This window comes from Hyla sarda, chromosome 1 (assembly GCF_029499605.1).
Source record: "Hyla sarda isolate aHylSar1 chromosome 1, aHylSar1.hap1, whole genome shotgun sequence".
NCBI lineage: Eukaryota > Metazoa > Chordata > Amphibia > Anura > Hylidae > Hyla > Hyla sarda.
This window is the reverse complement of record NC_079189.1, coordinates 310,514,945-310,540,718: the sequence shown is the minus strand read 5'-3', so window position 1 is coordinate 310,540,718 and position 25,774 is coordinate 310,514,945. Positions and strand designations below refer to the sequence as shown.

The 25,774-nt window shown below is 44.0% G+C and overlaps 1 protein-coding gene and 1 long non-coding RNA gene across 2 annotated transcripts in view; one reads left to right on the top strand and one right to left on the bottom strand.

Moving 5' to 3' along the window:
• The first annotated feature begins 2,932 nt into the window (after window positions 1-2,932).
• Window positions 2,933-22,266, top strand: LOC130271785 (uncharacterized). The gene is made up of 5 exons (XR_008843570.1): window positions 2,933-3,057; window positions 20,934-21,000; window positions 21,135-21,213; window positions 21,298-21,385; window positions 22,207-22,266. It is a non-coding gene; the product is annotated as an uncharacterized LOC130271785 (long non-coding RNA).
• Window positions 22,267-23,458: 1,192 nt separating this feature from the next.
• The window catches only part of LOC130359987 (uncharacterized), a 212,809-nt gene continuing 210,493 nt past the window's right edge, over window positions 23,459-25,774 (bottom strand). Inside the window, exon 6 of the mRNA XM_056562896.1 lies at window positions 23,459-24,903. Coding sequence (XP_056418871.1) covers window positions 24,045-24,903 — 859 coding nt within the window. The 3' untranslated portion in view covers window positions 23,459-24,044. The remainder of the gene's footprint in view (window positions 24,904-25,774) is intronic.

Here is a 25,774-nt window from a genome sequence, read left to right as displayed (position 1 = left end):
GGGCAACAGCAGAAGGTCTGGATACACAGGCAAGGGAACACACTTTCTCAGGGCACAAGGCAACAAGATCCGGCAAGCACAGGAAGGGGAAGTGGGTATTTATGAGTTAGGGAGGTGATTAGACTGATTGGGCCAGGCACCAATTAGCGGTGCACTGGCCCTTTAAATCTTAGAAAGCCGTTGCGCGCGCGCCCTAGGGAGTGGGGCCGTGCGCGCCGGGACGAGACCGACACCGGAGGAGGTGGGTGAGTGGAACGGGGCGCGATCCGCGAGCGGACATGACCCGCCACGCGGATCGCGTCCCCGCCGGCATGCACACAGCAGAAACAGAGACCGGAGCGCTGCAGTCAGCAGAACACCGCGAGCGCTCAGGCGGGACAGCGGGACCCGGAGCGCTCGGAGTTACAATATAGTTAAAGTAGCATCAATAATAAGTAGTAAAATAAAATAAAACCTATAAAAATTGGGTATCCTTTTAACCGTATGGACCTACAGAACAAAAAAGATAAGGTGTCATTTTTACCAAAAAGTGCACTGAGTAGAAATGGAAGCCCCCCAAATTTACAAAATGGCATTTTTTTTTATTTCACCCCAAGAATAATGTTTTTGGGGTTTTTCTGCAGATTTTGGTATAAAATACATAATGTCATTATAAAGTACAATTGGTGACCCAAAAAACAAGACCTTATATGGGTCTGTAGGTGCAAAAATGAAAGTGTCATAATTATTAGAAGGGTAGGAGGAAAAAACGAAAGTGCAAAAACAAAAATTGGCCTGGTCCTTTTAAGAGGTTAAGTAAAAAATCTGTGAGCCTAGAAATGTGTGTGGCCTTTTTGATCAACAACAATATTATCATTGTTCAAGAACTTGTGTTTTCAAAAACGCACACATTTTCACATGTGCACATAAAAAATGCTACGTTTAATGTCGCCCTCATTGGAAAAGGCGTGGACTCACAACATGTGATGTTTTCACCATGACTCTTTTCTTAAGAATTGACACACAAACATTTAAGGCTCCTTACTTTTCCAACACTCCCAGTATCAGAAAGTAGGCAGAAGGCAGAGAAGCAAAGAGCAGTTTAGGAGCGGAAAATAGGATTGAGGAGTCAGAAGCTCCTGCTTCTGGTTCTCTTCAGCATGAGGCAGAGCAGACGGACTGGTTTAAAAAATAAATAAAGTGATGGTGGCAGGCCCCCCTATCTGGTCCGAGCAGTGCCTGACTTGTCCGTCCCTGGTAGCCTAATGGGTCCACATTATACTTTGCAGCTTTTGCCTCTCTACAGTCACTCCCCCTCCAATCCCCCCTATCCTCTCCATAGACTTCTATGTGCAGCATGTAATTAGATCACTCAGTAGGAAAAGGAACCTAATAAGCCGTATAAACAAGAGTTTTTTCTGATAAAACATAATTTGCAGTTTCTAACATTTACTTGTTACTTAAACATTACAGGTCAGTCCCATTCACTTAAGTACTGTAATACCTGTCACAGCTTATGGACACGAGTGGTGCTGTTACAAAGGAAACAACATACATTTTTTGCTCCTAGATTCTAATCTTATTATAGAAACCAGGTATGGTATCAATATTTAGGTCATAAATAGACTGTGATAGGTTAATAAACAAAACATATGACATACACCAGTGGGTGTAACATTGCATAATTCACTTCAAATTGCATGTTGTAAATAAAAATGGTAAAATTATGTTAGTAGCCAGTTTCCTATGTTCCTTAAAAAGGCTGATATGATATAAAACAGGGATGTTCAATTGGTTGTTTATCAAATTAGAAAAGTGCTATTCAGTATATTATATGAAATAACAGAAATTCTATTCATACTGTAAGTTCCCACTGAGTAATTCAAGAGGAATTTACTCGAGTAATTCCTCTTGAATTCTCCGCTCAGAAATAATTAACATCTGTTTTTGCCATTGACTTGTATTTTACTTTGTTCACTGTTTACACTGCGTAAAATCTGCTTGCGGAATTCCGCCGTGGAATTCAGTTCCGCTAGAAGAAAGAACATGTCCATTCTTCTTGCAGAATCTGCGAACAGAAGTCCATTGAAGTCAATGGTTAAAAATGTTTCCGCCCGAAATCGTTTTCGCATGGAATTTGCACTGAAATTTCAGGGAATTCATGCGGAATTCAAATGGAATTTCACGCTAAATCTTGAAATAGTCAGCCCAATTTTGCCCTCCCACTTCCGTGTGGAAATTCTGTGCGAATTTTCGCACAAAGTCCGCGCAAAAGTAAAAGACTGCATTCTGGACGGAAATTTTTCAGCTTGAATGCCTCGCGAATTCTTCAGTGGGAACATACCCTAAAGAGAAAGCCTAGTGTGAAAATTAATATATTTCCTAAACTGAATGTTTCTCCTAGGACTGTTTCTCCTAGGAGTCCTGTCAGGATGTACTCTGCTTTTTACTCAGAAATCCTTTGTTAAAGGGGTATTCCAGGATTTTTTTTTTATCTGACTATGCTACAGGGGCTGTAAAGTTAGTGTAGTTCATAATATAGTGTCTTTACTAGAGATGAGCGAACTTACAGTAAATTCGATTTGTCACGAACTTCTCAGCTCGGCGGTTGCTGACTTTTCCTGCATAAATTAGTTCAGCCTTCAGGAGCTCCAGTGGGCTGGAAAAGGTGGATACAGTCCTAGGAAAGAGTCTCCTAGGACTGTATCCACCTTTTCCAGCCCACGGGAGCACCTGAATGCTGAACTAATTTATGCAGGAAAAGTCATCAACTGCCGAGCCGAGAAGTTCGTGACAAATTGAATTTACTGTAAGTTCGCTCATCTCTAGTCTTTACCTGTGTGTGACGGTTTTCTCACAATTCGTATGTGATTTTCACTCCAATATTTATTTTTAACAGCATACAAAATGACTTTTGTCTCAGATTTTTCCCAGGTTGCAACGTGGCCGAGACCTGACTCACTAGTCAGCTGATGATAGGGAGCCTGTCTGCTTCAATGGGCGGAGGATCGCTTGGTGGGAGAAAGATCAATCTGCAACTAATGCAACAGCTGTAGGCACCCTGATTGAAAACCACAGGTCTTTTGAATGGATGCAACTCATTTATGTTTCAATGGGTGGGGTGGCTGATGTGTGGGAGAGAGGAAAATGGAATTATGGGATTTGTAGGCAAAAAAGAAAACTCAAAAAGGAAATGCCAGTTCACAAAAAGCTAGCCACAGTGTTGTGGTAATCTCACAACATAGCCATTTAGCCCCGAAGACAAGCGCACATACTTCCTAAGCATGTCCATTACTGTCTGCCAGGTACATACTAAAATCACCTTATGGTGGACAACCCCTTTAAATAACATAAACCTCTATACAACATAGCTTAGCTTTTCTTCCTCTATCATATGTTGCTTACAATGAATTATTGACAGGTTCACTTCACCTGTACTCCAAGTAACATGTAGTGATTTACAAATTACTTTTAACCCCTTAACGACCACGGACATAAATGTATGTCCTGGTTTGGCGGGACTTCCCGCACCAGGACGTACATTTACGTCCTGTGTATGACCACGAGCATCGGAAGGGTGCTGGCGTCATACATGGCAGGTTCCGGCTGCTGGCAGCAGCCGGGGACCCGCCTGTAATGGCCGACATCTGCGATCGCACGGATGTCCGCCATTAACCCCTCCGATGCTGTGATCAATCATTGGATGATCGGATCGCCCGCAGCGCTGCCGCGGGGATCCGATCATCCAGCATGACAGCCGGAGGTCCCCTTATCTAGCTCCGGCAGTCTCCCGGGGTCTTCTGCTCTGGTCTGCGATCAAGCAGACCAGAGCAGAAGATCACCAATAATACTGAGCAGTGCTGTGTCCTATGCATAGCACTGCACAGTATTAGCAATCAAATTATTGCTATAGATAGTCCCCTATGGACATAAAAAGTGTAAAAAAAAAGTTGAAAAAGGTAAAAATTAAAAGTAAAATAAAAAGTGAAAAATCCCCTCCCCTCCCATTTTACCCCCAAAAGGCGTAAAACATTTTTTTTTATAAACATATTTGGTATTGCCGCATGCATAAATGTCCAAACTATCAAAATATAATGTTAATGATCCCGTACGGTTAATGGCGTAAACGTAAAAAATTTAAAAAGTCCACAAATGCTGCTTTTTTGTCACATTTTATTAAAAAAAATTTATAAAAAATTATATAAAAGTTTTATCTATGCAAATGCGGTTTCTAAAAAAAGTACAGATGATGGCGCAAAAAAATTAGCCCTCATACCGCCCTATATACGGAAAAATGAAAAAGTTATAGGTGGTCAAAATAGGGCGATTTTAGATTACTGATTTTGTACAAAAAGTTTTAGATTTTTTTTTAAGCGGTACGAAAATATAAAAGTATCTAGCCATGGGTATCATTTTAATCATATTGACCCACAGAATAAAGACCACATATCATTTTGACCATAAATTGTACAGTGTAAAAACAAAACCCTCCAAAATGTGCAAAATTTTGTTTTTCATTTAAATTTCCTCCCTAAAATTTTTTTTTGGGGGGTTTGCCGTACATTTTATGGTAAAATGAGAGGTTTAATTACAAAGTACAATTGGTCATGCAAAAAACAAGCCCTTATATGGGTCTGTACATGGAAATATAAAGGAGTTATGGATTTTAGAAGGCGAGGAGGAAAAAACGAAAACGCAAAAATAAAATTGGCTGGTCCTTGAAGTGAAAATGGGCTTGGTCATTAAGGGGTTAAGAACCTTGTCTCAAGGTTCATTTTTTGGAAATGGACTTAGCAAATATACCTTCAAGTTATTCTCAACTATCTTCACTGCTCCCCTAGACAATGACATGAGCATTGGTCAAGTCTGCACACTGCTATTTCATTCAGAACCATGTTCACATTTAGACACATATTGGGGAGATTTATCAAAAACTGTGCAGAGGAAGAGTTGATCAGTTGCCCATAGCAACCAATCAGATCTCTTCTTTCATTTTAATAAAGGGCCTCTGAAGGATGAAAGAAGCAATCTGATTGGTTGCTATGGGCAACTGGTCAACTTTTCATCTGCACAGGTTTTGATAAATCTCCCCCATACTGTACAGTATCTTACATAAGCAAGTGCAGCCCTCACATTTCTGTACATATTTTATTCTATCTTTTCATGTGCCAACACCAAAGAAATGACACTCAGCTACAGTGTAAAGTAGTGAGTGCACAGCCTGTATAACAATGTTTAATGTTGCTGTCCCCTCAAAATAAGTCTACACACAGTCATTAATGTCTAAACCTTGTAAAAGAAAAAAAAAAGTGAGTATATGTGGAAAACTAAATGAAAAATTGGGTCTAATTTGCTGCTTTGCGTCCTCAGTGTCATGTAACTTGTTAGTATTACAAGGTCTCAGACGTGAATGGGGAGCATGTATCCTAAATGTTATAATATCACTCACCCATTCATGAGGATCAAATCTTCTTTATTACATAGAAGCAGATATAAAACAGTGCAGCGGCGGAGACAAACAAACGAAAAGTGGGTACGATACCTTGCCGCCAGGTATCGCTCCAACAGTTTGCTTGTTTATCTTCCCCGCTGCACTGTTTTATATCTGCTTCTATGTGATAAAGAAGATTTGATCTCCATGAATGGGTGAGTGCTATCCTTTTCTACTGTTTGACTGATAGTGGACTTTTCTACTGCCTGTATGGATGCGCACTCTTAATAGAATTGGCAAAGGACACACCTCTAGTCAGTATAGTACCATAGTGCACACAGTATAGGGGTGCAGCATTGCCTAACCATCTTGCTTGAACTGTGGTCAGTACGAAGCAGGGGTCGGCATGAACCCTCTATTCATCTCTATGAGAGAGCCAAAGATACATGATTGCTGTATCTCTGGCTCTGCTATAGAGATGCATGGAGGGGGCACGTCTACCACCGCTTCGTGCCGTGGTTGGCACACTGCATTCATGCAGAGAGTCGGGGTGCCGGGCAGGAGATCTCAGTCTGGGATAGAGATGAGTGAATCAAAGCTGACGAACCCGAATTTGTTACGAATTTCATGAAATATTCAATTCGCAATGAATCGCGTGACTCGCTTCATTAAACTCCATTTACTGCGGTCCAGGCTCCAGGGCATCAAAAATGGTGGATCCACATGTCAGTACATGGGGCAAGGAAAGCTGAGAAGGCGAGAATGGGAAGTAGGCGGGATGACCCTGAATCACATTCAGGAGGCAGCCTATCAGCAGCCAGTCACCCCTGTGATGTCACAGCCCTATCTATTCGGCAGCCATTTTGCGGCTCTTCATATCATTACACTGCATAGAGTTAGGACGGACATCGCTGTGTGTGTTACACAGAAAAGCTCATTCCAGCAGCGTTTCACATCCCAGTGGACAGAGAGCAGGGTTTTTTTCACTGAAAAAGATTTTTACTGCAGCCATTAACCTCCCAGTAACTTTCTTCAGCATTGTATTACAGAGAGGGGCACATAGCTGTGTGTTGCCTCATACATTTCAACAAGCTGCCTCAACTTCATAAACCTTAGCAGAGGAGGCAGGAATAATTTTTCAGCGCAATTCTGTCTTTGTTCCACAAAAAATCACCTGCTGGTTATACTAGTCTGTAGACGACATAATACCCATCAGTCCATTCCTAATAGTCTTTGACAGAGTGCAATTTTGTGTTTAGTACACACCTTTTTTGAGCTGCAGCACTGTTGTGTATTGCTGGTGTTGTGCAAAAATAAGTTGTTTTTTTTAAGCATACTGTACCCCATTTTTATGCCCTCATAAGTGCATAACTGCATACCACATACGTACATCTAAGTAGTGTACTATTTTGTACCTGTTAATCTGTCAAGGGCCTAGATACTGTGAAAGAGGACATTTTTCTGCCCTCATAAGTGCATACCACATACCTACATCTCTAAGTAGTGTATTATTTTTTACCTGTTAATCTGTAGTGGGCCTACATACTGTGAAAGTCCAGGCAAAAGTAATCACCGGCTGGTGTTTTACTAAAATACTTTTTTAAGTGTACTGTACCACATTTTTCTGCCCTCATAAGTGCATACCACATACATACATCTAAGTAGTGTACTATTTTGTACCAGTTAATCTGTCAAGAGCCTAGATACTGATAAAGTCCAGATAAAAGTAATCACCAGCTGGTGTTTTACAAAAATACGGAGTTTTTAAGCGTACTGTAGTGCATTTTTCTGCCCTCATGAATGCATACCACATAAGTACATCTAAGTAGTGTTCTATTTTGTACCTGCTAATCTGTTAAGGGCCTAGATACTGTGAAAATCCAGGCAAAAGTAATCACCGGCTGGTGTTTTACTAAAATACGTTTTTTTAAGTGTACTGTACCGCATTTTTCTGCCCACATAAGTGCATAACAAATACGTACAGTACAGACCAAAAGTTTGGACACACCTGAATGCATCAAAACTATGAATTAACACATGCGGAATTATATATATAACAAAAAAGTGTGAAAATATGTCATATTCTAGGTTCTAGACAACTTTACTGCTTTGCACACTCTTGGCATTCTCTTGATGAGCTTCAAGAGATAGTCACCTGAAATGGTCTTCCAACAGTCTTGAAGGAGTTCCCAGAGATGCTTAGCACTTGTTGGCCCTTTTTGCCTTCACTCTGCGGTCCAGCTCACCCCAAACCATCTCGATTGGGTTCAGGTCCGGTGACTGTGGAGGCCAGGTCATCTGGCACAGAACCCCATCACTCTTCTTCTTGGTCAAATAGCCCTTACACAGCCTGGAGGTGTGTTTGGGGTATTTGTCCTGTTGAAAAATAAATGATGGTCCAACTAAACGCAAACTGGATGGAATAGCATGTTGCTGAAAGATGCTGTGGTAGTCATGCTTGTTCAGTATGCCTTCAATTTTGAATAAATCCCCAACAGTGTCAACAGAAAAGCACCCCCACACCATCACACCTCCTCCTCCACACCAGCACACCTGTGAAGTGAAAACCATTTCAGGAGACTACCTCTTGAATCTCAACAAGAGAATGCCAAGAGTGTCAAAAGCAGTAATCAAAGCAATAGGTGGCTACTTTGAAGAACCTAAAATATGACATATTTTCAGTTGTTTCCCACTTTTTTTGTTATGTATATAATTCCACATGTGTTAATTCATAGTTTTAATGCCTTCAATGTGAATCTACAATTTTCCTAGTCATGAAAACAAAGAAAACTCTGAATGAGAAGGTGTATCCAAACTTTTGGTCTGTCTTGTACATCTCTAAGTAGTGTACTATTTGTTACCTGCTAATCTGTAGTGGGCCTGCATACTGTGAAAGTCCAGGGAAAAGTAATCACCGGCTGGTGTTTTACAAAAATACGTATTTGTAAGCCTACTGTAGCGCATTTTTCTGCCCTCATAAGTGCATACCACATACCTACATCTCTAAGTAGTGTACAATTTTTTACTGTGAAAGTCCAGGTAAAAGTAATCACCGGCTGGTGTTTTACTAAAATACCTTTTTTTTAAGTGTACTGTACCGCATTTTTCTGCCCTCATAAGTGCATACCTGATACCACATACCTACATCTAAGTAATGTACTATTTTGTACCTGTTAATCTGTCAAGGGCCTACATACTGTGAAAGTCCAGGCAAAATTACTCACCGGCTGGTGTTGTACTCAGATTCTTTTTTAAGTGTACTGTAGTGCATTTTTCTGCCCTCATAAGTGCATACCTGATACCACATACATACATCTAAGTAGTGTACTATTTTATACCTGTTAATCTGTCAAGGGCCTACATACTTTAAAAGTTCAGGCAAAAGTAATCACCAGCTGCTGATCTAGAAAAATACTGTTTTAAGTGTAGTGAAGCGTATTGTACTTCCTTCATATATGCACTAAGTATGTCAGGCAGAGAAGTGCCAGGATGTGCACAGAAGAGTGGCAGCAGGAGTCGCAGCTAGAGGCCTGAGCTCCCAGTATCAGCTAGAGGTCGTGTCTCAACCAGCAACTCATCTGCCATCATCAATTGGTTAACACGGTCATCCACTTAATCACAAGTGACATCTGATACCCCCAATCAACAGTCAGTGGATTTCTCAGACACAACCCTCAGTTGGCATGGCCCGGGAGCAGTCCCTGTCCTCCCATTGCCTCTGTCCTATGCTGTTCCCTCCCCTAATGAAGTATCTTATGCTGTGGGTTCAGCTCCACTATTCAGTGAGGACGATCTAATAGAGGACAGTCAGCAGCTACTGCCCAGCCAAGAAGTGGAGGAGAAATCTGCCGCTTCCCCCGCTAGGTGGGCAAGTAGTGATTAGGAGAGTGACGTGGGAGGCGGTGTTGCTAGGGTTCAGGGTCCTGAAGCAGACACTATTGAGGAACCTGAGGAGGACATCAGTGACATACAGACATGCAGACACATACAGACTTGGGCTTCATCATCATCAGGAAAAGAGAGTTGTAGGTTGCCCGCTGAGCCAGCAAGGTGGTAGCATGGTTGGCAGTCAGCATGGTGGCAGAAGTGGAAATTCTGGAGCCAAACGTGCCCGGGGGAGACCACCTGCTTCGCGGTAGCCTACCTTCACGGAAGGTGGCTGAACAGGGGTTCCTGGAGATGGTGGCAGTAGCAGTCAATTAGTGCAGACTGTTGATGGGAAAATCAGCTACTTGGCGGTGTGGCAGTATTTCATCAAGCATCCGGAGGAGGTTCACATAGCCACATGCAAGCTATGTCGGCAGAAGGTGAAGCGTGGCCAGGGTCACAATGTTGGCACCACGGCCCTGCGTCAACATATGCTTCGACACCATAAAGCGGCCTGGGAGAACCGTGGCTCCAATGTAGTGGTCCAGCCTGCTGCATCATCCAGTGGCACACTGTTCCCTCTTTCAGCCAGCTAAGGCTCCACTACCTCAGCCTAAGGGAGCTATGTGTCATACCCTCCTTCTGTCGCTCCAGATGCTCCTGCTCCTCCTACTTTTAGTCAGCCATTCTGCCAACAATCCATCGGCAAAGCCATGTCCAAGAGACAACAGTATGAGCCCAGTTGCTGGTGCTGCAGTCCCTCCCTTTTCAAGTGGTGGACTCTGCACCTTTCAGAGAACTGATGGCTTGTGCTGAAGCAAGGTGGAGAGTGCCAAGCCGTCATTTCTTTGCGAAAAAGGCAGTACCAGCCCGGCACAATTTTGTGGAACAGAAGGTAGGCCAGTCCTTGTGCCTGTTGGTGTGTACCAAAGTGAACAGCAGCGCCGACGTCTGGAGCTGTAACTATGGTCAGGGACAGTACATGTCCTTTACGGCTCAATGGGTGAGTGTGGTTCCTCCACAGCCACAACACCAACTTGGACAGGTCACGCCGCTTCCTCCTCCATGCTCTCTGGCCGTTGGTCCTGTGACAGTGTGTGACTCTGCCTCCTCATCCTCCACCTTGTCCTCAGCCTCCACTGCCCAGACAAGTCTCAGTGGCCCTTCAGCATACCATGTGTGCAGGGCACGGCGGTGTCATCCTATTCTTCACATGGTTTGCCTTGGCGAACTGAGTCACACAGGGGAGGAACTGCTAAAAGTAATTTGTAAAGAAATCGGAGCATGGCTTACCCCACAAAATCTGGAAATGGGAACCATGGTGACTGACAACGGGAAGAACATCTTGAATGTGCTGCAACTGGGAAGGCTGAGCCATGCGCCCTGCATGGCACACATGTTCAATCTGGTTGTGAAGCGGTTCCTGAAGTGTTCCCCCCCATTTGCAAGACATCCTAACAATGGGAAGGAAACTTTGCATGCACTTCAGCCACTCGTGCACCACAAAGCACACCCTCTTTGAGCTGCAGCATCAGAACGGTATCCCCCAACATAGTCTTATTTGTAATGTTGCCACCCTCCATATATTGGACCGACTGTATGAACAGAGAAAAGCCATCACTGATTTCTTGATGATCCAAGCGGATAGGGGTACTCCCCTCTGTAACTTCAATGTGAACCAGTGTCAGCTCATCCGTGACACCTGCCGTTTGCTCAGGCCCTTTGAGGAAACCACATTTATTAGTAAGCCGCCAGGATTGCGGGATGAACGACGTCATTCCACTGGAGACGTGGCGCCTACATCTCACGGCCACATGAGCCCTGTGGGGGCTGAACTGGAGGAGGAGGGGAGGGGCACAGTGGAGCACAGTTTAGGTTTCACCAAATGGGCAGTTTTTCTAGTAATCTGACAGGAGAGGAGGAGCAGGAGCAGCCAGAGGAGCAAGAGGGTTATGAGGAAGGTGAGACAGAGGACCCAGACACACCGTGGCAGTATGTAGTGGAGATGGAGGCAGGGAGTCCCTCCGAGTCATTTGCACAAATGGCACGATGCATGCTCACTTGCTTGCATAGTGACCGGCGAATTGCCACCATTCGGCAGAGGGATGACTTCTGGATCTCCACCTTATTGGACCCTCGCTACCGCCACAAAATAGTGGCCTTTTTTTACACCCACTGAGAGGGAGGACAAACTGACCTAATATAGAGGCATCCTATGTAGTCAGTTGGCCGATGCCTATCGGCGCCATCGTCCATCCTCTTGCAGGTCTGAATCGGGGGCCCACTGCGCTCACCGTCCACTGCCATGGCTGCTGGGGAGGGGTGGGCTGGCAGGAGCAGTACCAGCTACATCAGCAGCAGCCTAGAGTCTACAGTCGCTGTTGAGTATCTTTCTTCACCCGCATAGTGAAGCAACTCATCAGCAGCAGGTACACCTGGAGCAGAACCTGAACAAGGAGTTGGTGGCATACCTTGACATGCCCATGCCAACACACCGTGAAGATCCGCTGGACTTCTGGGCAGCCAAACTTGATTTGTGGACGCAACTAGTAGAGTTTGCCCTTGAAAAGCTGTCCTGCCAGGCCTGTAGTGTGCCATTAGAGCGGGTGTTTAGTCAGTGGGGCCATAGTAACCCCAAGGAGAACTCGTCTGTCCACGAAAAATGTGGAGAAACTTACCTTTGTGAAGATGAATCAGGCATGGATCAGCCAGGATTTCTACCCACCAATGGATCAGAGTAGATTGACCGTGGCCACACCAACACTTCACAAATATGGATAGTGCCAAAAAGATTTAAGGCACTGCTCCCCAGTTACAAACATTCTGGTATTGCCACCCACCGCACCACTCTGTCACCGGGTCACTTTCAGGACTCCTGATGCTGCTGCTGCCACCTCCAGGCTGTCTCATCCAGTCACTTTATGGTCTCTTCTCATGCTTCAGCAAACTCCAGGCTGTGCCATTCAGCCACTATATGGTCTTTTCATGCTTCAGCCACCTCTAGGCTGTGCAATTCAGCCACTATATGGTCTTCTCATGCTTCAGCCACCTCCAGGCTGTGCCATTCAGACACTATATGGTCTCCTCATGCTTCAGCAACTTCAGACTGCTCCATTCAGCCACTATATGGTCTCCTAATGCTTCAGCCACCTCCAGGCTGTGCCATTAAGCCCCTTTATGGTCTCTTCATGCTGCCACAAACGCCAGGCTGTGTCATTCAGCCACTATATGGTCTCCTTGTGCTTCAGCCACCTTTAATGCTGTGCCATTCAGACACTATATGGTCTCCTCATGCTTCAGCAACTTCAGACTGTTCCATTCAGCCACTATATGGTCTCCTAATGCTTCAGCCACCTCCAGGCTGTGCCATTAACCCCTTAAGGACTCAGGGTTTTTCCGTTTTTGCACTTTCGTTTTTTCCTCCTTACCTTTTAAAAATCATAACCCTTTCAATTTTCCACCTAAAAATCCATATTATGGCTTATTTTTTGCGTCGCCAATTCTACTTTGCTTTGACATTAGTCATTTTACCTATAAATGCACGGCGAAACGGAAAAAAAAATCATTGTGCGACAAAATCGAAAAAAATACCCCATTTTGTAACTTTTGGGGGCTTCCATTTCTACGCAGTGCATATTTCGGTAAAAATGACACCTTATCATTATTCTGTAGGTCCATACGGTTAAAATTATACCCTACTTATATAGGTTTGATTTTGTCGCACTTCTGGAAAAAATCATAACTACATGCAGGAAAATTTATATGTTTAAAAATGTCATCTTCTGACCCCTATAACTTTTTTATTTTTCCACGTACAGGGCGGTATGAGGACTCATTTTTTGCGCCGTGATCTGAAGTTTTTATCGGTATGATTTTTGTTTTGATCGGACTTTTTGATCACTTTTTATTCATTTTTTTAATGGTATAAAAAGTGACCAAAATACGCTTTTTTGGACTTTGTAATTTTTTTGCGCGTACGCCATTGACCGTGCGGTTTAATTAATGATATATTTTTATAGTTCGGACGTTTACACACGCGGCGATACCACATATGTTTATTTTTTTTTTTTTTACACTGTTTTATTTTTTTTATGGGAAAAGGGGGGTGATTCAAACTTTTATTAGGGAAGGGGTTAAATGACCTTTATTAACACTTTTTTTTACATTTTTTTTTTGCAGTGTTATAGGTCCCATAGGGACCTATAACACTGCACACACTGATCTCCTATGCTGATCACTGGCGTGTATTAACACGCCTGTGATCAGCATTATCAGCGCTTGACTGCTCCTGCCTGGATCTCAGGCACGGAGCAGTCATTCGTCGAGGAGGCAGGTAAGGGCCCTCCCGGTGTCCGGTCAGCTTTTCGGGATGCCGCGATTTCACCGCGGCGGTCCCGAACAGCCCGACTGAGCAGCCGGGTCACTTTCAGTTTCACTTTAGAAGCGGCGGTCAGCTTTGACCGCCGCTTCTAAAGGGTTAATACCGCACATCGTCGCGATCGGCGATGTGTAGTATTAGCCGCGGGTCCCGGCCGTTGATGAGCGCTGGGACCAACGCGATATGATGCAGGATCGCGGCGCGATCCCGCTACATATCGCGGGAGCCGGCGCAGGACGTAAATATACGTCCTGCGTCGTTAAGGGGTTAAGCCACTTTATGGTCTCTTCATGCTGCCACAAACTCCAGGCTGTGTCATTCAGCCACTATATGGACTCCTTGTGCTTCAGCCACCTTCAGGCTGTGCCATTCAGTCACTATATGGTCTCCTCATGCTTCAGCCACATCCAGGCTGTGTAATTCAGCTAATATATGGTTTACTGATGCTGCTGGGCCTGGGCCTAAAAATGTTTACGGTAGCACTAGCTACCATAAATCTTCAATTTAAATTTCAAAATTAATCTTAGTGATTGTGAAGCCCTAGTGTCTACTCATGCTGCTGCCAGCTCCAGGCAGTGTCATTCAGTAATTATATCGTCTCCTCATGCTGCCAACACCTCCACTATAGCCACTATATGGTCTTGTCATGCTTCAGCCACCTCCAGGCTGTGCCATTCAGACACTATTTGGTCTTCTCATTCTTCAGCCACCTTCAGGCCGTGCCATTCAGACACTATATGGTCTCCTCATGCTTCAGCTACCTCCAGGCTGTGCCATTCAGACACTATATGGTCTCCCGATGCTGCCACAAACTCCAGGTAGTCATTCAGCCACTATATGGTCTCCACATACTGATGCCACCTTCAGGCTATGTCATTGTGCTGCCATGTGACTTGTGACTCCTTGTTATATTTGGTTCTTTGTACCCACATGCCGGGGCCTGGGACACTAAAACTTGGACGTTAAAATTTCTATTTCAAAATCTTACATTTCTAATTAAAAAATCTTACATTTCAATGGTCTCCTCGTGCTTCTGCCAACTCCAGGCTGTGCCATTCAGACACTATATGGTCTCCTCATGCTTCAGCCAACTTCAGGCTCTGTCATTCAGCCACTATATGGTCTCCTCATGCTTCAGCCAATATATGGTTTACTGATGCTGCTGGGCCTAGGCCTGGGCATACAAAATTTTATGGTAGCACTAGCTACCAAAAATCTTCAATTGAAATTTCAAAATTCATCTTTTAATCTTAGGGATTGTGAAACCCTAGTGTCTACTCATGCTGTTGCCAGCTCCAGGCTGTGACATTATGCAACTTTATGGTCTCCTCATGCTGCCAACACCTCCACACTGTGTCATTTAGCCACTATGTGGTCTCCTCATGCTGCCAACACCTTCACGCTGTGTCATTTAGACACTATATGGTCTCCTCATGCTACCAACACCTCCACGCTGTCATTTAGCCACTATATGGTCTCCTTATGCTGCCAACACCTCCACGCTGTGTCATTCAGCCACTATATGGTCTCCTCATGCTGCCAACACCTTCACGCTGTGCCACTATATGGTCTCGTCATACTGATGCCACCTCCAGGCTTTGTCATTGTGCCGCTCTGCAGCAGTGATTCTAATTGCGATGCCTGTAATCTGCATGTCATACTGAATAACATTATTATATTACTACCCAAGCACACCCCATATGCGTGTTAGAACAAAGCAAAGTGTTCTACACCCCTATTGAGTCTCTCTGTAGGGCAGAAATAGCCATTTTTAATATAGATTTGCCTCGAATAAATTCGGATTGAACCAAATTTTTTCGGAAAATTCGGCAAATCGTCCGACTCAAATTTTTTTTAAAGTTCGTTCATCTCTAGTCGGGGATAAGTGATAGTGGAGGGCTAAATGGCTTAAAATTCTACACACTTCATGCTCTATGCAAGGAATACCCCTTTACCCCTTTAAGATGGGCATACATTTGCAATAACTGTTGGCTGAAATTTGCTGGCTGACATTTATCTCTCCCGACTACTTTAAACATATCAAATTTTGGCATGGTTCATGTTTACTCTTTAACCCCTTAAGGACTCAGCCCATTTTGGCCTTAAGAACTCAGACAATTTAATTTTTACGTTTTCATTTTTTCCTCCTCACCTTCTAAAATCATAACTCTTTTATATTTTCATCCACAGACTAGTATGAGGGCTTGTTTTTTGCGCGACCAGTTGTCCTTTGTAATGACATAACTCATTATATCATAAAATGTATGGCGCAACCAAAAAACACTATTTTTGTGGGGAAATTAAAACGAAAAACGCAATTTTGCTAATTTTGGAAGGTTTCGTTTTCACGCCGTACAATTTATGGTAAAAATGACGTGTGTTCTTTATTCTGAGGGTCAATACGATTAAAATGATACCCATTATTACATACTTTTCTATTATTGTTGCGCTTAAAAAAAATGCGATCAGCAGCCGGGATCAGCCGCGCATGACACGGGCATCGCTCCGATGCCCGCGGTTATGCTTAGGACGTAAATGTACGTCCTGGTGTGTTAAGTATCACCACACCAGGACGTACATTTACGTCCTGCGTCCTTAAGGGGTTAAGGAGGGGAGGGGTATGCTGCATCCAGACAGCTTTGGTGCCAGCTTATCCCTCCCAGATTAATAAGGATGTACAGTAAATATCCAACACACCCTACCTTTCTATCCACCGACATCTTCTATCAGTGAATAGTCAAGAGGCTTCCATACACCTTAGAGCAGGGGTCCTCAAACTTTTTAAACGGGGGGCCAGTTCACGGACTATAGATATCAAAACATGAACAAATTCCTATGCACACTTATATATCTTATTAGTGGACTACCACTTTAAGTACGCAGCACAGTTCCCCCCCCCCTCCCCACATTAGGTTGGCAGTATAGATCCCCCCACATTAGGTTGTAGTTCCCACACATTAGGGTTGGCAGTACAATTCCCCCACATTAGGGTTGGCAGTACAGTTCCCCCACATTAGGTGCAGTACAATTCCCCCACATTAGGTGCAGTACAATTCCCCCACATTAGGTGCAGTACAATTCCCCACATTAGGTGCAGTACAATTCCCCCACATTAGGTGCAGTACAATTCCCCCACATTAGGTGCAGTATAGTCCCCCCACATTAGGTGCAGTGCAATTTCCCCACATTAGGTGCAGTATAATGTTCCCCCACATTTGGTGCAATATAATGTTCCCCCACATTAGGTGCAGTATAATGTTCCCCCACATTAGGTGCAGTATAATGTTCCCCCACATTAGGTGCAGTATAATGTTCCCCCACATTAGGTGCAGTATAATGTTCCCCCACATTAGGTGCAGTATAGCTCCCCACATTAGGTACAGCATGTTCCCCCATATTAGGTGCAGTATAGATCCCCCAAATTAGGTGCGATATAGCTCCCCACATTAGATGCAGTATAATGTTCACCCACATTAGGTGCAGTATAGCTCCCCACATTAGGTGCAGTATAGATCCCCCAAAATGAGGTGCAGTATAGCTCCCCACATTAGGTGCAGTATAATGTTCCCCCACATTAGGTGCAGTATAATGTTCCCCCACATTAGGTGCAGTATAATGTTCCCCCACATTAGGGGCAGTATAGCTCCCATTAGGTGCAGTATAGATCCCCCAAATTAGGTGCAGTATAGCTCCCCACATTAGGTGCAGCATGTTCCCCCACATTAGGTGCAGTATAGTTCCCCCACATTAGGTGCAGTATAGTTCCCCCACATTAGGTGCAGTACAGTTCCCCCACATTAGGTGTAGTACAGTTCCCCCACATTAGGTGCAGTACAGTTCCCCCACATTAGGTGCAGTATAGTTCCCCCATATTAGGTGCAGCATGTACCCCCACATTAGGTGCAGTATAGATCCCCCAAATTAGGTGCAGCATGTTCCCCCACATTAGGTGCAGCATGTTCCCCCACATTAGGTGCAGTATGTTCCCCCACATTAGGTGCAGTATGTTCCCCCACAGTCATATAGCCTTTAGCCATACAGTGTATGGCTGGAGGCTGTATGCCTGTGTTCTGCCCCCACTTCTGTGCTCCGACCACCGCTCCTCCCGTCCGGACATAGCAGTAAGTCTCGGGACCGAAGGAGCGGTGGTCGGAGCACCGAAGCTGACGTGCCGTTGGTAACACTTACCTAGCTGGCCAGCGCACGTCCTCATCGCTGCCCCGCTCCTCCACGCTCCGTTGCTATGGGCGCACGCACGGCGTCAGTGACGTCCCTGCGTGCGCCACCTTCCTGGCGGCCCCTGTGTTTTTAAAGTAAACGCGGGGTCTCCGAGAGCGCATCCCTGTGTCCCAGGCAGCGGGGGGCCGGATAAATTGCCTCGGCGGGCCGCATGTGGCCCGCGGGCCGTAGTTTGAGGACCCCTGCCTTAGAGAGTTGGCGGTGCTGGGTTCAGCCAACTTTACTCTTAGGTGTTTAACAACACATAAATCAATATTTTTTTTATGTTTCTAAATAGAAACACACAGGAAACACAGCTGTCAATGATTTGTTTTTCCATGTTATTGACATCCGTATATGGCCTGAAGCTTTATTGGTATTGCTTGATTTTTACTCAAAATGCATTTTTCAAAGTCATGACACATCAGTCTCCATTTTAGGCTGCTTTCACACTGTGAAGTTCACCCGTTATTAAACGTACGTTTGAAAAATAATTATTAACGCCTGTTAAGTCAATGTTTTTTTCCGTTTACCTGTTATAGCCCGTCATGCTTAACGGATGTTAGTTGTGACGGGAGAAATTTAACAGGTAAATTAAAGGACATTATTTTTAACATTGAAGTCTATGGCCGACGGACGTTAGTAAATACACCCATTAATGCACGTTATTATAATGGACGTTATTTTTACTGAGCATGCTCAGTAAAGCTTTCATGCCCCTGAAGTCACATGGGAAAGGGGTGTAGTGCTCACACCCCCCTGTCCCACCCCCTCTTTTCTTCTGGACCCGGCAGGAGGCAGCATTTGTGTTCCTGAGCAATCAGCCACAATCCGACAACATCCGCCACCATCCGACAGCATTCGCCAAAAAAAAACTATTGCCATAAGGTGTTTACATCGATGGCTGCTATGATTTCTGCCTGTTTTTTGAAACATGTGCTTTGCTTGCTATTTTTGCTGTGTGTGTTTTTTTCCGCAGTTTGTATGGGTGCATGAATTCTTTTTGTAATGAAGTGTGCATGATCATTTTTGACTGTGTGGTGCAAGTCTGCAACATTTTTCTTTCAGCCATGTGCTTGCATTTTTGCTGGACAATTGCATTTTTGCATGCACTTTTGATGGGTGCATGAATGCTTTGACTTTTGTATCTTTCAACTGTAGCTTTATATTTATTTTTCAATAATTAAAGTGGAAGGAATCTTTATTTTTTATTATAGACATAGGGGGAGATTTATCATATATTTTGAGACTTTTATGAGGCTTTTGATATAGACAGTTTTACTCTTTTTGCCTACCCGTAGAACTTTTTCTTTTTGACCATGCAGTGGTCACATATTTATCATTTGCGACTTTTGTCAAAAGGTAAATTTTTAGGCGCAAAGCTACACCTTTTACCATTAGGCGTGAGAATAATTTCTACCTTCCACAATTCAACCTTTAACCCCTTCCCACAGAATCCCGTCTATAGACGGCGAATTGTGCAGGTCCTTAGCGCATTCCACCGTCTATAGACAGCATTCAGTTAACCCGGTGATGCGCGGCATCGCACGGGTTAAATGGCAGAAGTCCCGCTGTTACCAGCCCGATAGCCGATAACTTATACCGATATTCCGGTATAAGTTATCGGCTATTTCTCCCCCCTCCGAAGCCGCTGCAGATCAATGATTTAAAGCTGGCGCTTTAAATCAATGAACTGCAGGGGCTTTAGCGGGGCCAGAGACTGCCGCCGCCCGCTTCTCTCCTCCTGCCTGACCTGGGGTCCTCCTTAGTCCAAATACCACTGCCGCTGCTGCCCCATTGCCTCCCCCCATCCCTGGTTTTATAATTACCTGTTCCCGGGGTCCGCGCTACTTCTCGCTCCGGCGGCGTCCTGAGCTGTCACTGTGCGCACTGACGGCGACGTCGCGTTGAGACATCACTCGTCATTGCGCTGGGCAGCACACAGGAAGTCGCAGGAGCCAGAAGTAGCGTGGACCCCGGGCCCCGGGAAGACGTAATTATAAAACCGGGGATGGGGGAGGCAATGGGGCAATGGCGGTGGCGGCATCAGAGGCAGCTGTGAAGATTGTCACTAATCTTCGCTGCTGCCTCTAGGAGTTTAAAAACTACAACTCCCAGCATGCCTAGACAGCCTTTGGCTGTCTGGACATGCTGGGAGTTGTAGTTTTGCAACATCTAGGGGGCCAAAGTTTGGAGACCACTGTGCAGTGGTCTCCAATCTGTTCTCCTCCAGTTGTTGCAAAACTTCGGCTGTCTGGGCATGCTGGAAGTTGTAGTTTTGCAACAACTGGAGGCACACTGTCTGGGAAACATTATCTGTTTTCTAACTCAGTGTTTCCCCACCCATGTGCCTTTAGCTGTTGCAAAACTATAACTCCCAGCATGCACTGACAGACCATGGATGCTGGGAGTTTTAGTTTTGCAACAGCTGGAGGCACATGGGTTGGGAAACACTGAGTTATGTAACAAACTCTGTATTTTGCAACCAGTGTTCCTCGGCTGTTGCATAACTACAACCCCCAGCATGCATGGACAGCCAAAGGGCATGCTGAAAGTTATAGTAGTGTGCCTCCAGCTGTTGCATAACTACAAGTCTCAGCATGCCTTTCTGCCACTGCATGTTGAGAATTGTAGTTTTGCAAAAGCTGGAGGTTTGCCCGGCTATGCGCTGACAAGTACTTGCCAGTGTATGGCCAGTATTTGTCGGCACTTTCGCATACCAACGCTCAACCCGTGGCGTACCCCTATGGGTACGTGTACCACAGGTTGAGAACCCAGGCCTCTGGTTGTTGGTCTGACTCTTTTTTAGAAGAGGTGTACGTTAGACAACTTTTCACACTAATGGAGAGCTGCACCTTATTCATCATTATCATCTAAAATAGGCATTTCTTGATAAATCTCCCCCATAATGTCCCAAAAAATTGACAAAAAATCAAAGAAAGCATCAAAAAAGGTGAGTTATCATAATTTTAAATGATTTACTATTTTTACATTCTTTAATTTCTCTTATTTCTGAAATTGTATATAAGTATATAATTTTTTTAAATTTGTATTTTTTAGAAGCTACCACCACCACCAATGGAAGATTCATCAGAATCGGAAAGTTCGCATGATTCTTCAAGCTCCAGTGTGTGTATTATAATTTTGTTTTGCTAAAATAATTTTTCTTTAAATATTCTAAATAAAATTATGATTTTATTATTTATTATAATTGGTATTCAAGTGGCCAGTCAATTTTTTTCAACCCTTTTTTTTTTCTAGAAACACAGTAGTCCACAACAACAACAACAACAAAAAAACAAGCAAAGGGCATCTTACACATGAAACCAAGTCCAAAAAGGTGATTTTTCTATTTTTAAAATTTGGAATGTATAGAAATGTCAATGATTGATTACTAATAACTAATTTTTTTTTTTTTTTGCAGGAGCATGTACCGGAACAGCATCCGATTTCATTGTCTGAAGACGATTCAGCAGAGGATTCTGCAACAAAGACCAGATCCAGAAGCAGAAGTGTTTTTTTTTTTTTATTATTATTATTTTTATATTATTAAATTACCATATTTATCGTTTTATACCATGCACCGGCCCATAACACGCACCTTAATTTTTCAAAGGAAATTTGGGTAAAAAAAGCTTGTAAAAAGCTTTGTAAAATGAGGGTGCATGTGTGTATGCGGGCATACCCTGATAGTGTTTCTGGCCATGCAGAAGATGCTGTAGATCAACGATTTCAAACGGGCATTTTAAATCAATGAACTGCAGCGGCTTTTGCGTGGTCAGAGACCGCCGCTGTCCTGGGGCCAGAGATTGCCACCGCCGCTGCCCCACTGCCTCCCCCATGCCCGGTTTTATAATTACCTGTTCCCGAGGTCCGTGCTGCTTCTGGCTCCGGAGGCGTCCATAGCTGTCACTGTGCGCCGGGCCGCTGACAGTGACTTTGCATTGAGGGCTTCAATCGTCATTGCACAGCGCACAGCAATAGCGCAGGACGCCGCCGGAGCCAGAAGTAGCGCTGACCCCGGGAAAAGGTAATTGTAAAACTGGGAATGGGGGAGGCAATGGGGCAGTGGCGGTGGTCTCTGGCCCCAGGATAGGCAGGGGGAGAGAAGCGGGCAGCGGCAGAAGGTCTCTGTACCCGCAAACGCCGCTGCAGTTCATGGATTTAAAGTGCTCGCCTTAAATCATTGAACTGTAGCTGCATTGACGGGGCCAGAAAGTTTATTGGCGTATAGACTTTATGATAAAAAATTTTGCATTCAAAATTACTATTATACGCCGATAAATACTGTATATTTTTATAAAACTTTAAAGTTTTTGCTTTTATTTCATAGTCTGATTATATTCCATCACAACCGCACAAGGAATCCAAGGAGGAGAGAGTTAGAGTCCCGCATGTGTCTGCCCCCAAGGACTCCCAGGATAGGCATTCCAAAGAGCCCGAACCAATATGTATTGCACAATTATATTGCAGTTTTTTTTAAATGTTGTATACCGTATGGTAATATATACAATTTTTTTTTAAATTGCGTCCCGAGCCTCAGCAAAAACGAGGAAGAGTAGGCCTCGTTGTTCATGGCAGAGGACGTGGTTGTGTGAGTATTTAATATTAATACTTGTTTTTTTTTAAGTGTACTTTTAAAATCAGTTGTCAATAGCAAGTAATGACTTTGAATCTTTATTTTCTTTTTTAAAGAGCCAATGTGATTGCTTGCATAGTAAACTGAATACACCACAGTTTTTGCTAAACTATTAACAGAATATTTATTGGCGGGCAAATATTGAAGAGGGGCAGGATGTGCCCGAGGTGATCATTGACGACCATCTTCTCATCTCCATGGTCGAGGCAGGTCCTGCCCTTTGAGATTCGTCCCCAACCACGCCAAGCGCCAATACTGCCAGGCTCTTTGGGATGAGGTTTACAGAGGAATCTGTAATTCCTGGGAGGACCTTTCAGAAAGTAATAGATGGATCATTGGTAAACAGAACTTTTTTTTTTTTTTTTTTTTTTTTTGCATGTATGTTTTTTTGTATTTTTTATTAAATTATTTTTTTTCCTTCTAGGCAAACAAATAAAGCAACATTGGACATCTATCAAGGACCTAAGAGAGGAAGAACAGAGGCCAAGCGGTTCGGGGGCCTACACCAAGACCCCCTACGTGTATCGGTCACTCCTCGGATTCCTCCAGAAAGTTCATAAAATACGGAAGTATGTCCAGTTATATTTAATTTATTTTACGATATTTTTTGTGAAGAAAAAAAAAAATTCTATTTCAGAACCTATTCCAGTTTGACACACCGGCAGACCCTAAAGACCCTTGAAGATCCAACTCTGCTGCCCCCTAATATTCCCACCCCTTCCACACCCTTTAGGCAAATTTATTTTTCCCAATCCCAGTCCTACTTCCTGGAATCGATTCCTTGTGGCCCTGGGAGGACCCCAGTTCCCAAGACCTTTCCCAAGTCCCCCACCCCTGCACCTTCACTGATCTGTAAGGGCATTGCAATTGCCCACCGTTTTTTTGCTAAAGCCATTTCAGAAAAAAAATGTATATAGTTAATTTATTTTTATTTAAAAACAAAATTCCATATCTTTTCACAAGATATAATGACTTTGTGTATTTATTTTACAATCACTAGGGTTTGCTTTCAGGATACTAGAGGTACCCTCTACCACAGTCTTTTATTCAAAATGTTGGTTGGTAGAAGATATCGCTACTATATTGAAAGAAAATATTACATGGATAGGGGAGGTGGCAGATTGTCCGCCCCAGTGTGACTGACACTGGGGCGCACAATCTACACCTTACAAAATCCTGCAAGCAAAGTGTAGAACCAACAATATATACATAAGCATTTTGCTAGCAAGATTATGGAGGTGGAAGATTGTCCACCCCTGTGTGACTGACACTGGGGTGCACAATCTACACCCTCCAAAATCCTGCAAGCAAAGTGTAGAACCAACAATGTATACATAAGCACTTTGCTAGCAAGATTATGGAGGTGGAAGATTGTCCACCCCAGTGTGACTGACACTGGAGCGTACAATCTACACCCTCCAAAATCCTGCATGCAAAGTTTACACACAACAGGCAAATTACATCAGTTTCTGATGAAAAGTGGAGTTCAATTAAAAAAAAAATAATAATAATAATAAAGCGTCCAAAAGAGTTCAGAACATACGATCCTGCCAAGACACTCTGCCAGCTTCTGTCAAGAAATACCGTGCAAAATCATCTCGGAGACTCATGACGGCCTGGGTTGATCTTCTTGATGATTGCTCTAGTCCAGGCAGAACTACTTCCACTTCTTTAGGATCACTGGGGTGAGGCTCCTTGGTTAGTTCAAAGTTGTGGAGAACAACAGCTGCCTTAACAACCTGATCAACCACGTCCGGGTGCAGTTGGAAAGGCCATGTGAAGAGCCGCCATTTGCTCGCAAAAATTGCAAAGGCACACTCCACATAGAGTCTGGCACGGGACAGTCTGTAGTTGAAGATCTGCTGGGGTTCGTCGAGTCCTCGGCTGGAGTAAGGCTTCAGCAAATTGGCACACATCTGGAAGGCCTCGTCCCTAACAATCAGTCCCAGGAAAGGCCCTTGCTTCAGGAAGTCCCATCTCACCAGAGTAGATCCTCCTCCCCATGGCAGATGTCTTGAACACACGGGAGTCGTGGTTCTTTCATATGAACCGATGCCCACAGCAATTAATCTGTACTGCGCATCCGCAATGGCCATAAGTATCGTGGAGAAGAACGTCTTGTAGTTGTAATACTCTGACCCCTTGTGCGCTGGCTTCTGGATCCTGATGTGCTTCCCGTCGATGGCTCCAACACAGTTTGGGAGCTGTGTGACTTCCTGGAACTTCTCTGCGATGTCGAGCCAATGTTCTGGTGATGGTTGGGGGAAAAAGTCTTCTAGAAGGCAATCCCACAGGGCCTCGCAGGTGTTCCGGACAATCCCACAGATGGTGGAAATTCCCAGGCAAAACTGAAAGTGGAGCGACGGGAAACTTTCACTGGATGCCAGGAACCTGGAAAAAAAAAAGTGTTTTAGAATTTTGAACACAAAAAAAAATGCATTTTGTATGAAAAAAAGAAAAAGGATTTGAGAATTTTGCAGGACACATTGGATGAACACTTCAAAAAAAAGTTGCATTTTGAATACATATCTAAGGGTTACAATGAGGCGTTCCTCTGGTGAGATGCACCATCTGAGGTGGGTGTCTTGGCAGCAGATCTTGTCTCGGATGCATTGCAGGAGGTTATCAAAGGTTTCAACCGTCATCCGTAAGTAGCTTGAAAATTTGTCTGGATGCTGGCGAAGCTCCAAATACAGAGTGCTGTGCTCCCCATCGGCCATCTGAGCCGCAGTGATAGGATGGATCCAATATCTCAGGCGGCGGCGACGTCTCTCATCATCTTCAGATCTTCTTCTTTGGGCATGCCACAGCAGCACATCAAAGCTGTAGGAAAGGTGGCTAGGAAACATGGTGAAATCGCAAAGGTAAAGTCTGACTGCAAGAAATCCAAGAAACTGTACTCTCCCTCTCAATGCTGAAATTCCGACTGCAGCCGGATAATTGTGGCACCCTTTTATACCCTCCCCCTTGGAGTAGGAGGTGGAGCGTCAGGTGTTGCAAGGTGTGACAGGTAGCAGAGGTAAAAAAAGGGTTAACATAAACAACGTTATTAATGGACGTTAATAACGGGTAATAATGGGTCAAAACGGATAAACAATTGTAAACGTATGTTAAACTCCATTCACCCATTAATACATTTAAATTCACCCGTTATTAAACGTCCGTTAAACAATACATAATAACGTACGTTTATTAACGGGTGAACTTCATAGTTTGAAAGCAACCTTACATCTAGAAAAAAATCTAGGCCAGAATTTTGGGT